The following is a 12,457-nucleotide window of genomic DNA, read 5'->3' as shown; positions in this document are numbered from 1 at the left end:
CACGGCTCGGGTCAGGCATCTGTTTGCATGAATAAAGTTTTATTGGCATACAGTCATATCCATTTGTTGGGTACTATGTACAGATGGGTGAGTGGTTCCTTGCCACAGAGAGCTTATGACCTGTAAAAACTACAATACTTGTTATATGTCCCTTTGAAGGAAAACAAAAAACAAAAAACAACTCTTCTTTTCAAAACAAGATCTCAATCATTAACTTTTACCAATGAAGACTCTGGAGCCAGATGCTGGGGTGAAACTTGCTATCTCAGAGAGGCAGAGAAAGCACCCAGCTGATCGTCCTACTAAGCCAACATCCCAGAAGGAAAAAGCCCCTTCTCCTTTTCCACACTGTCTTAGATACCCTTCCCTCAAAGTCCCTCCTTTCTGTTTAATCCCTGTCAGAGCAAGTGTTGCTCTGCCTCTTGTCCTAAGGTTAGCTTTACTTAATCCTGTTTATGGAAAGCTCTTGGGTTAAAGGTGTGTGCTAGGGCTGAGCCACACCACAAGTACTTGTTTACAGTAAACAGAAAGCTCTAGGATCAAAGAATGAGCCATACCACAATCAGAACAATCAGAAATAGGTTATTACAGTTCACAATCTCAGGGTTCACAATGGGATCAAATATCCTGGGAAAAAAAACAAAAACAAAAACAACAAAAAACCTGACTCCAGCATTTGGAGCAATGGTTCTTAATTAGGTAGCAGTTTACTGAGAAAACAGACAAGTAGTCCCACTTCCAGTTTCTGATTCTCTTGGTCTAGTGTGCAGATGAAAACATGAGTTTCTATTAAGTTCCTGAAACAAGTTCCTCTTATTTCTTTTTTAAAATCACAAAGTGACAAACACAGACACCTAAAAGTAGATTCCAATTTAAGGCAGATGGTGCAAGTGTCCTGTGACCCTAATGAATAAGAGAAAAAGATGGGCGGGATAGACCCAAGATTTATTATAGACTTAAAACTGTCATGAAATAATTATGACAATATTATGTGAAATAAATTATGCTGATTCTTTTACATTTGCCAACAATTATTATGTTTTTAATGAGTGTTGATATGGTATCTGCAATGAATTAAAAAGCTAAGGCAGTTTCAAAGTTTAATTTTGAATAGTTGAGATTGCATAAAATAGAATCACACCTTTAGACTGTACTTTGGAACATGAGTCCTAGGACGATACTTCATATAACGTGGAAATACCGGCGTTTCCCATTCAAGCTTTTCTCTTAGCCTCAAAATTTGTTTTATGGCATCAGGCTCTTCAGGTTCTGGCAGAAAGGGAGTTTAGAGGTCAATATAAGTACAGGAATAGGCATCATCTAGAACAATAAATGCTATTACAAGTATTTCCACACACAGAAAAATTAAATACTAAGTTAACACAGATACTATGCAATAAAAAAGAAACAACAGCTTTAAATTAAGCTTCAACAGGAGCTCAAAAGAAAGCCCAATTACTTGTTTACTTAAAAAAGACATAACTTTCACATACATGTTTGTACAAATGCACACACCCACATAAGCACATACATACATCCACTGCAAATACAGACAACAAGGAAGGGGAAAATAACTACATATAAACATGAAACTCCTGCCAGTGTCCTCTATGCTAGATCATTAGGGATAAAGTATAGTAATGTTTGCACTTGCTTATCACTTACTTTGCTTGAACTGTATCTCCAAACTGAAATAGATTTGTGGACAATAAAATATCCATAGTGAAATATGAGTAGTGTCAAGAAAGAAAGGCAGACAAATAGATATCACAAAAGGTTTAATTATGGATCATAAGCCACAAAAAATACTGGATCAGGGCCCAGTCAAAACCCTTCCTTTATGAAAGCCTAACAGGACCAAAGGCAATAGGATCAGAAGAAGACAGAAATCCATGTGGGTAAGAGACCTCCTTCTTGAGAACATTCACTCCTGATATCCCTTGCGGTCTGTTTCTCTTGATCTCTTTGCTAGCAGCTAATAATTTCATGCTTCTCAACACAACCTTTTTTTCTTTCTGCTTCTATTTCCCATGTTATACAGACTGTCCCTTAAACCTCATTTCATACTTTTTTTTCAGTTTTTAAATTAAGTTTCAAAGTGCACACATATTTACGGGGACAAATGTGATGACTCAGTACATATCTGTGACATATCAGGTATATCATCACCATAATGATCACCACTTGTTCCTTCTCCTTAAATACGTCAAACTCCTGCATGGATCTTTCCGAAATGTCAGTTTCTGTGACTCAGGTTCCCTCTGTTTTCTCTCCTCTGTACTGCTCTTTACCATGGCTGCACGGGTTTACGCTCTCATCAGCAGGCTCCTCCTCTTCACATCCTTACCAGCTTTTGTGACTTTCACTATTCTGAATGGTGTGTGATGGCGATGGTCTCTCATTGTGTTCCTTATTTAAATTTCTCTGGTGATTGGCGATGTGTAACAATTTCCACACACTTGTTTGCATAGTCTACCTTTTGGTGTGACTGTTCAGGCAACCTGCCCATTCACTAACTGGCAGCTGGTTCTTGAGGTGTTTGTTGTTGTTGTTCCTTATAGATTCTAGAAATTGGCCCTCTGCTTGATGAACAGTTTGAAAATATTTTCTCCCATCCTGTGAGTTGTCTCTTCTCTCTAATGACTGTTTACTTTGTTGTGCAGAAGCCTATTCTATTAAACAATAGAACAAGTCACAGGAGCGTCTGAAAAGTGTACAAGGTGTATCAGCAGTGCCACCGACCCTAAAACGCTGTTCTGTATCTCAGAATAGCCTTCTGGAAGTCACGCATGTCATCTGAATAAAACAGGGTATTTGCTGAGAAATGAAACATGCTATTTTTATACAACAGCATCAGAACTACAGTGAAAACTCTTCACCTCTTCAAAGCTAGCAAAGGAGGGACTGGAATAAACAGTTCTGCAAGCAAAATGTTCTCTGAGGCCGTGTGCTAGCCCATTCTGCCCACCCCCTTCCAGGAACAGGCAGCATGCCGTCCCTCACCTGTGCCACATCCTGCCTATCAGCAGAAGCTGCAGGAGACCCTACCTATACCCTGCCCACCAGCACTCGGAGGAGGCTGGCTAACAGACGAGGACTTTCTGCTGAGGTGTTAGAAACGTGACTGTTCTGTGTGAGTAAGGCTTCTGACCATAACTCCATGACAAATCCATCTTTGGGTTGTAGCGTTCCAGCAGGAAAAAGAAAAGTTTCCTTTATAAAATTTATAACATTAAAACAATGATTTCGAATGTAAATAAAGTGTCAAAGTGTTAGTGGGGAAAATGTGTTTGACTATTTGGACATTTAGCCTCTGTATCAGACAAAGACATAGCAGGTCAGATCTAACCAGTGTGGCAGTGCAAACCTGTGATTCCAGAGTCTGAGGCAGAAGGACCTTGATTTCAAGGCCAGCCTAACCAACATGGCGAGTCTCTGTTTAAGGAAACCAAAGCTGACACTACAGCCAGGGGTAGGGCTCTTGCCTAGCATGTGTGATAAACACTACTACTACTACACACACACACACACACACACACACACACACACACACCTGTAAATTATCTTACATGGAGTTCTAAAACAAAACTCTGAGAGTATCTTCAGTATGAACATCACTGAACACTCTTGTCAATTTTAATGCTACTGTTAAGTTTAAAAAAAATAATGGAAAATTAGCAGTTCTTCAAAGTACCAAACATGCAAACTCATTAAGACTTTCCCCCTAAAGTCAGTGCCCATCGTAGGCACCCAAGCCACGGAAAAGCTTGGAAGTGCGCTGTTTCTTACAAGTGGGTGCCGGGCCACGGCGTACCTGCCCAGTCGAACGATATGAGCCGGGCTTTCTTCGATTTTGTATTGGCATTACTTTGTTCCTGTTTTCCTTTTGATTTCCTTCGATCAGGGAGAAATGATTCTGAAGCCACTGAATATGGCTTATTGAACCTTTCGTTAAGGTAATCTGTGAGGAAAAACATAATGAGCCGAGGATCTACCGTGAGCTCTAAGAAGGCCAAAGTAATTTCACACACCAAGCAATATGGTCAGCCTTTACATGGGGTGCGGGGAGCACATGCGGAGCCAGTGTGCCTGCCTTCACAGAAACAAGCCACCGTACTCCTCAGACTGTTTTGCAAGTGACATGCCATGCCTTCCCTACCTTTGAAATGAGGAGGTAAAGGGTGCCACATAAATAGCCCTTGACCATGGGGTGCCTTTAGTAACTAGGCTGCAGTGACGTCAGGAGAGGCAAGCCTCTTGGAATAGAAGTTCGTGACAGTGGCAACTTTTCATAAAGATCTCATCTTTCTCATCTTCCACACCTCCCCTCTTGTTACAGTAAGAACCTCAGGCCGACCCCCTGGGAGAGGGCCAGCCTGAAGGCATAAGGTTACTGTGTAATTCAAATGCTGATTTCTGTATCCCCCATATCCGGTTGCAGTCCTTATTCTGAGACTCTCCTGTCTCAATGTTGTATAAACACTGCTCCCCAATTGTCCCCTGATATGCCAATAAAGCAGCTTACAGCATATTGCTGAGCAGGGGAGAGAATAGGGCTGGACATCCTGCCAGTGAGGGGAAGAAGAGTTAGAGGAGGAAGTAGGGATTCAGCCCCTGGAGATGTCCAGGAGACAGAGAGAGAGAGAGAGAGAGCTCAGCAGGGAAGCTACAAAGTGCAAGTGTCTCACTCAGCCATACTGGCTGCTGATCTTGGTTGGGGATTGTCCTGCACCTAAGGAAACAGATGCTGAGGCTTACAGCCAGACATTGGGTGGACCACAGGGAGTCTTGTGGAAGAGTGGGGAGTGGGGAGGAGGATAGAAGGAGCTCTACAAGAAGGCCAATACAGCCAACTAAACGGGGCCTGGGGTGGGGGTGGGGGGAGCTCATGGAGTCTGAAGCACCAATCAAGTTCCATGCGTGGACTGGATCTAGGTCCCCTACACAGATGTAGCTTATGGGCAGCTCGGTCTTCATATGGGTTTCCTAGTAAGGGGAACAGGAGCTGTCTCTGACATGGACTCTGTTGCCTGCTTTTTGATCACTTCCTCCTGGTGGGGCTGCCTTGCCAGGCCACAGGGGAAGAGGATGAACTCAGTCTTGATGTGACTTGTGCTGGGGTGGGTTCAGGGGGGCTCTCCTTTTCTAAGGAGTAGGGGAGGGGGGATGGTGGGAAGAGGGAGGGGGTGTGGGAGTGGAAGGACAGGAGGGAGGGGGCCTACAATTGGGATGTAATGTGAATAAATAAATCAATAAATTTAAAAAATTAGTTAATACCATTCAAGTCCTTGCTAAATGTCAGTTGCTTTACTTAATAATTTTATTATTACAATACGTCTTTAGAGCATGAGTGAATGCTCATAGAAAACAAACATTTTAACTTGGGAATGAGCACAGGATATACTTAAATGTGAATGCAGAAGAGTAAAAAGGGTATTGCTCATACTTCTATGGCTTACCTATGGCTTACATATAGAAGACTGGGGGAAATTATTGACAATAGAATTTATAGAAGCAATTTTACTTGTCCTCTCACGTTTAACAAATACTTATACAGCAAGGCACCGAGTGGCAACTTAGTAAGCGACAAAATACCATAACTACAAACAAAACTGCAAAACTCACTCCATGCTGCTGAAACCTGTAAGTCTCACCAAGTCTCATTTCAGCTTTTAGTGCCACTTCAGAGGACCTGAGTGATTCAAGCGAGACTCCCATGCTCATGCTTCCTAAGGAATAAGATGCTGGGAGGTGGCGAGGTTTCGAATTTTGGAGCAGGATGAGAAGGTAAGGAGGAAGGAACCATAAGACAGTAAAAGCATCACTTAGGAGACGGACAACCAGAGAATGTTGGTTTCCTGGACCAGTTGCAGGACAAAGAGTTGTAAGATGTGGTTTTTCCCTGAGTACTCTCAAGTGGCAGCTGTTTACAGTCTCATGCACCGCACAGCCCAGACTGGAAAGTGGGTTTGTTTTTCTTCTCACTCACTACTCACCACTTCCAAAACAACTTGTACCCTTTAAAAAGAAAAAGAAATCCCTAGTCCTATGAAGCACCTGGCTTTTTTGTTATACCATACACAACAACATTTCATGGGAATCCAATTGCTTGGTGATTCAGCTAGCATGTAACTTTGACTCCACAGAGGTCTGCCTTTTCCATTGCAATGCTCCTGAACTAAGACCAGTTTGATGCTATGCCCTTCTGCTACATCCCAGATCTCCTTGAATCTCTACTTATGAACTACTAACATTTAAGCAACTATAGGGCACAGGTATGGCACAGACTTAAAAAGGGTTTTTTCGTTTGTTCTTTTACAGATTACCTTTAAAGAAATATAATTCAACAATGTGTAGTTTTTCCATGCCTGCCTACTGTTGCATCACACTGTGTCATCATTTCCCTCCATCCTTTCAGCTTGCTTTGTACCCCACAACATGGCTACCCTTCACCTCACCAGCATGTCCATTCCACTGCTCCACAACTCTCTTACAATGTACCATCCCTCAATTTTTTCCACCTTCCTTTTTTATCCACTTCAGATAATGCTGACTTTACACATACTCTTGCCAATATCTTAAACTACCTCTTCAGATCTGCCCATCTCTGTGCTTTCAGATAACGGTTCACAGCACAGTGGGCCTGGCAACCCACACATTCATTCTAATTAACCACACAAGGACCTTGAACACAAATCAGGAGTTCAGTTCCACTGATGTTTCACCCACTTGTTCTTTTTTCTTTTGTTGGCCACTTTTATTTTTTTTTTCTCCAAGCTTTTCTAACTTCCAAACAAACTTTGCTTTCTAGCCTCTATCCTTCCACTCTGCCATGGCTTCTCCTCGGGAAAATTTCTTCACCTTGACATTGACACACAAACCAAGCACCCTCATCTATACCCACGGTTCCTGATTTGGTAAAGGAGGTGCCTGGCTTTTCTTACATCCAAATGAACCCTTTACACCTCTTACTTCTATTTCTCATGTCTACACTGTTAACTATTCTCTTCTGCATATACATTCCACACTAAATCCATTCTCGGATGACACTCCAAGTATCACTACACGTTGTCTCTTCAAAGGTAAACTTTTCAAAAGAGTTGTAAATTGTCACAATTTATTTATTTATCATCCAGCTCCTAATCCACCGCTGTCTTGGAATTACACCAAAATGGCACTCAACGTTGAGCTCAGTACACTCAACAGACATTTTCTAATTGTGATTTTACAACTGTGTTAGTGATGCTTCACACTTTAGACTGTGTACATATTTTTTCAGAATGTAGACTGACACAGGGTCACATTTTGTAGCCCTGGCTGGACCAGAACTTACTACATGGATCAGGTTGGCCTTAAACTTGAAACAAACATACTCTCTCTGCTTCCTGAGTGCTAGAATTACATGGGTAAGCTGCCATTCCTAACTTCAACTCTTTCTGATACAGTTCTTTTCCATTGATTTCTGTGACTCCTTTATCATCCTATTCTACCTCACAGTGACCAACCCCACTGTCCATTGCACCTGACCTTTTTCTGGCTCAGAATTGATAGACACTTTCCCTAAGTATTCCCACTGTGACCGTGACAAAAACTTCCAATCTTACGATTACTCCCAAATACTTCATTTCAGGCTTGACATCTCTTGACATGTTCAGCTGTCTCCTCAACATCTCGACTGGGATGAACCAAAGGTATTCTCAACTCCATATAGCCAAAATCAAATGCCCAGCGTCTCCCCCAGACCCCACAGATCCTGTGAGGTTTCCTGTTTTAGTGTGTGGCTGACTTATTCATTACATTAAAAAACCCGGAAGCCTAGGAATCCTCTTTAACCCCTCCTGCGATCTCTGATCTATCAGCATGACTGAGTAGGTCGACCTTCATCACATCTCAAGTCTGCTCCCTGGTCTTCCTGAGTCAGTTCTTGTTCTTTAATCTGTATCCTTTTCAAAGTGGAAATGGGATCATATTAATTCCCTGTTTAACAGTTTCCTGTGGTTGCTGGGGCTGGGGAGGCACACACCCTTAATCTTGGAAGGCAGAGAAAGGCACATTTCTTTGAGTGAGACCATCCTCATCTACACAGCAAGGTCCAGGCTAGCCAGAGCTACATAGTGAGACCCTGTCTTAAAACACAGGATCGGGGTGGGGGTGCCCTAGAGAGATGGCACAAGAGTTCAGAGCACACACTGTGTTAGCAGAGGGCCTGAGTTTGATTCCCAGCACCCCCATCTAGTGACTCACAACACCCAGAACTGCACCTCCAGGGGTATCCCAACACCCCTGCTCTCTGTGGCATCCTGTGCTCATGAAATACACACACCCACACTCAGATCCCTTCAGGAAACTGGCCACTGACCTTCAGAGGTGACAACAGTTGGAGGAATGGCCTGATTGGGTGGTTTAGGTGACAAACAAGGACAATGGCCAAAGGGTGGTCTAGTTCAGACAGGAAAGGAACACTAATTTTGACAGACTGGAAAACACCTGAGTCATGACCTAGAAGGCAGAGAAAAATCTCATCTAAGAAACCGAAGTGGGGTCTAGAGAGACAGGGAAACAGCCACTGCTGAAGCATGAAGACCGAGTTCTCTGTCCAGAGACCAGGAAAGAAGAGCAGCAGCGTGTAATGATACCTGTAGTCCTCTGAGAGGAACAGGAGGACCTTGGGGCCGGTGACCACTCAGCCAAGCCTATTTGAGAAATGATACCTAATGTTGTCTGATGGCCTTCCATGCATGTGTTATCGTGTGAACACGCACCCACACCTGTGCATATGCACACCCCCACACACACCAGTTCATATGCACACACAGAGTCAAGAGAAATGAAAGGAAGTTATCAAAAGAGTAAAATTCTGCAGAATGGTGGAGTGAAACTGAAATTATCTTTCAATAATTTCTGAGGATTCGCCACAAGGAAGCATCCGGGGACCTTGGAAGAGCAGACTAGGAGGGAGATAGAGCAGGTGAGGAGCGAGGCAGAAAGTCTAGGTTGCTATGTCAAGAATACGGACCCTGTAGTGGTGAGTGCTGGAAGGAGGCGCAGGCCTCAAGATGCTTCTGTTTGGGTTGCGTCTAAAGACGGCTGTGCACCCCACACATCCAGTACTCAAGAGGACTTCCGGCGGGAGAGAGGGCGTGGGAGAAGACACCTGAGGGCTGGCTAGTTCTTGAGAACACAGCAGGAAGGAATCCACAGGAGGCTCTCTGCAGGGCAGACTGCAGACGCCAGAGTTCGTAGACCAGGGACATAACAGAGCTACACAGAGAGAGTAGCAGGTAAAGCCGGACAGACCGGGTATGGTAGGGTACGAACGAAAACAATGGAAGCTTAGAAAGGGAGGTACGTGGAGGAGCAATGGGACGCCAGTAGTTGTAGATGGGCCGGCCACGTGTGTGTCTATGCGCGCATGCGATAAAACGGCCAGAAGCAGTGAAGACTTATGACGCTGATGCAGCTTGGGGTCTATCACGGCGACCACACAATCAAGAGGCATCTTGGTGGTGCTGGTGCTGTTATTCCCAATATTTTATCGCTACCTGCGTCAGTTATTAGATTCTGATGGTCTTAAGAAGCAGGGTTCATCTTTGGAGCCATTTCTGCCCGCCGCAACTCAGGGAATTAGTTAGACACCAAAGCTCCTATTTTGAAGGAAAGCGCCTCGGTTAAAGAACATACGAACGCCGTGCCTGGATAGTCATCTCGGGAGGTTCTTTCTGCTCCCCCCGGTCTCCAGTGCACAGGGGCTCTCTCCTCCGTGGCCTCAGCTGGCTGGTTCTCGGATAGTGTGCTCTCTCTCTTCTTTTGGCCTTCATATCTTAAACGTCTAAGATGGTTAAAAAAAAAAAGTAATTATGAGAAAACAGTTGACTACATATGATGTCAAACTTCATAGCTATAACTGACACAGATTCTCTGGTTTAATAAATGACATAGCTAACGCTAAACAATTAGTATTTTCTCCGTGCTTTATTAACACAGCACCACATTTATCCTTTCAAGCAGTGTTTTCCTAGATATCTGAAAAGCAAGACTAAATTTTACATAGAAATAACTAAATGCTAAATGGGTCTAACAGGTTTTAGTAAAAAAAATAATAAACATTATGCATTATTATTATTGAAAGTTTAAAGCTTGACTTCATTTTTGAAGATGAAGGAATTACGTTAGTTACTTCCTGCCATTAAATTAGTGGCAGAGGAAGTTGCCTGAAATTTTGTACTCCTGCATTGCCTTCCTCTATGAAGAGAACAACAAACAGCCCATCCATATTTTTATAAATATTGGGAAAGACATCATAGGAACAGAATCCAAAACCAGTGACTACAACTGACTTAGGAAGTAGACAGACTCATACGGCAGGTGTAGTCTGGAGTTCAAGTGTTTTTCGAGTCAGGGGAGGGTAGGCCTACTGCTCTATTAAACATAAGGAAAAACAGTAACACCAGGAAGCAGGAACACACAAGCACAGATGCTGTGGACACATTAGGCTTTTTATAGCCTTGGAGCATTTTGTGGGTCCCCATTTTGTTGTAAACATCTTTAAATGTTGCCTCTTCGTTGGACTGTTTATACGTAACCTTCTTTTTGTTATTTATGAGCTTTGGACAGTAATCCTTGGTCACTTTCTATATGTAACTTGGACTTTCCCATTTTAAATACTGTAATAAGCAAAGCCCTTAGCTTCAATAGGGCTGACCTATCTTGGCCTTTATGTTTTCCGCTACAAAATTTTAAGAAATCTGTCCTTAGCCAAGGTGATTACAAAACTCTTACATGTTTTCCTAATGGTTTTAAAGTTTTGCCGTCACAGTCTTTTAATTCGTGCCTTTGTCCTTAAATCTTTGGCTTCAAAGAACAGTGTGAGGGGGCGGACTCAACTACCCTCCCTCCCCCACAACATGAAGATGCAGCCATCAGGACACCATCAGTTACAACCTCCACCCTTCCCTCACAAGATGATTTGGGGCCTTTACTTTCAGAAGAGTGTCTTTCAATGGTTAATTTATAACCGTTTGTGGGATTTTCTTGTTAACTTGCTACTGCCCTACAATTTAAGTCGCACACCATGTCTATTAAATGTTTAAAACTTTCTCTCCTCCTTTTGTAATTGTTCCTCATACTGTGGTAGAGAATTTATATCTTGCAGTTGTTGGGGGCAACAATTAAGTGTCTCTTTGTCCTTGCCTGTTTTAAAATCGGGATGCTAATTTGCTTGTCTCCATCTTCTATAGATAGTGTCATTAACTTCGATGCCTGCTCTGTCAATTAATGTGTGACTTATTAAAAAGGTAGGTATGTTGATTTTCCCCTTATTTTATCTTTTTCCCCCCCTCAAATAGCTCTATTTGGATTTGGAACAGTTCTTGCCCACAAGAGAGAGGAGGTGGTGGTGGCAGTTTTGTTGTTGTTTTGTTGTTTTGGGTTTGTGTGGGTGTGTTTCTTCTGTGATTCTTTGATTTGTTTGGATTTCCCTCATGTTATGAAACCTTCCTCATGGTCATGTACTGCTTATCTTCAGTAATGTAAGTATTCAGGAGTGGGCTACGGCTGACAGAGCTCCTGAGCAGACGCAAGATGAGTCACTTCAGAACCACTCCCCACGAAACCGACGCTACCTGACTCTGGAACCCTCAATAAGTCTTCACACGACACTTTACAATGAACTCAGGTTAGAGTACAAGCCAATGGGTTTCCTTGTGGCATTTTCACACATGTGTCATTATACCTTCTTCTCATTTTTCCCCACTGACCTCACCACCTTTTTAGGTTGTTTGTTTGTTTTGTTGTTGCTATTTAAGGCAGAGGCTCATGTAGCCTGGGCTGGACTTGAATTCAATATGCAGTGAAAAGTAATCTTGAAGTTTATTCTACCTCTTCCTCCAGAGGACTAGAATTAATGGGCATGTGCTACCCTGCCAGATTAATGCAATGCTGGGCACTGAGCCCAGGGCTTAATGCTTAGTAAGCAACCACTCTATTAACTGAGCTGAAACCCCACCATGGCTTTCCAGGAGCTATAATTGTTAAAATGGTGCTCTAGAGGGGGAAAGGCCCTCATTTTACTGTATCTTACTTTTACCTTTGTCTTGACTTGCTCTCCTTGCCCGCCCTGGGTTTCCCAACGGTCAGATCAATGGGTATAAATGTCTGCATCCAGTTTGCTAGGTGAAAGGATGAAATAACCGACTCTGAAAAGCATAATTATGTTGTGTTTTCAGTATAAGACAAGTTGGTAACTACTAACATTGACATTCACATCTGCAGATACAGTAGCCAGTTTCTCAGAAGGCTTAGCATGATCTTCCAAACTGTGCGGCATTTCTTGAATACAGCACGCCGTCCAGGCATGCACCAAGCAATTATTCTCCCAATAAATCTCTAGATTTCCTAAGTTTCTTTGAGGCCACATCTCCTTTCTTACACTGGTGGGTTGGCTTACACCCCAACTTTA

General features: G+C 42.9%; 1 protein-coding gene across 1 annotated transcript in view; it reads right to left on the bottom strand.

Moving 5' to 3' along the window:
- The window catches only part of Dnah14 (dynein axonemal heavy chain 14), a 242,443-nt gene that overhangs the window by 203,422 nt on the left and 26,564 nt on the right, over window positions 1-12,457 (bottom strand). The window contains exons 4-5 of the mRNA XM_060365100.1: window positions 3,815-3,961; window positions 1,142-1,269 (exon numbers count right to left, since the gene is read on the bottom strand). Coding sequence (XP_060221083.1) covers window positions 1,142-1,269; window positions 3,815-3,961 — 275 coding nt within the window. The remainder of the gene's footprint in view (window positions 1-1,141; window positions 1,270-3,814; window positions 3,962-12,457) is intronic.

The sequence above is a fragment of the Meriones unguiculatus genome, chromosome 11, assembly GCF_030254825.1.
Source record: "Meriones unguiculatus strain TT.TT164.6M chromosome 11, Bangor_MerUng_6.1, whole genome shotgun sequence".
NCBI classification, from domain to species: domain Eukaryota; kingdom Metazoa; phylum Chordata; class Mammalia; order Rodentia; family Muridae; genus Meriones; species Meriones unguiculatus.
Note: the sequence above shows the minus strand (reverse complement) of the source record. Positions and strands in the feature narration are given on the sequence as shown.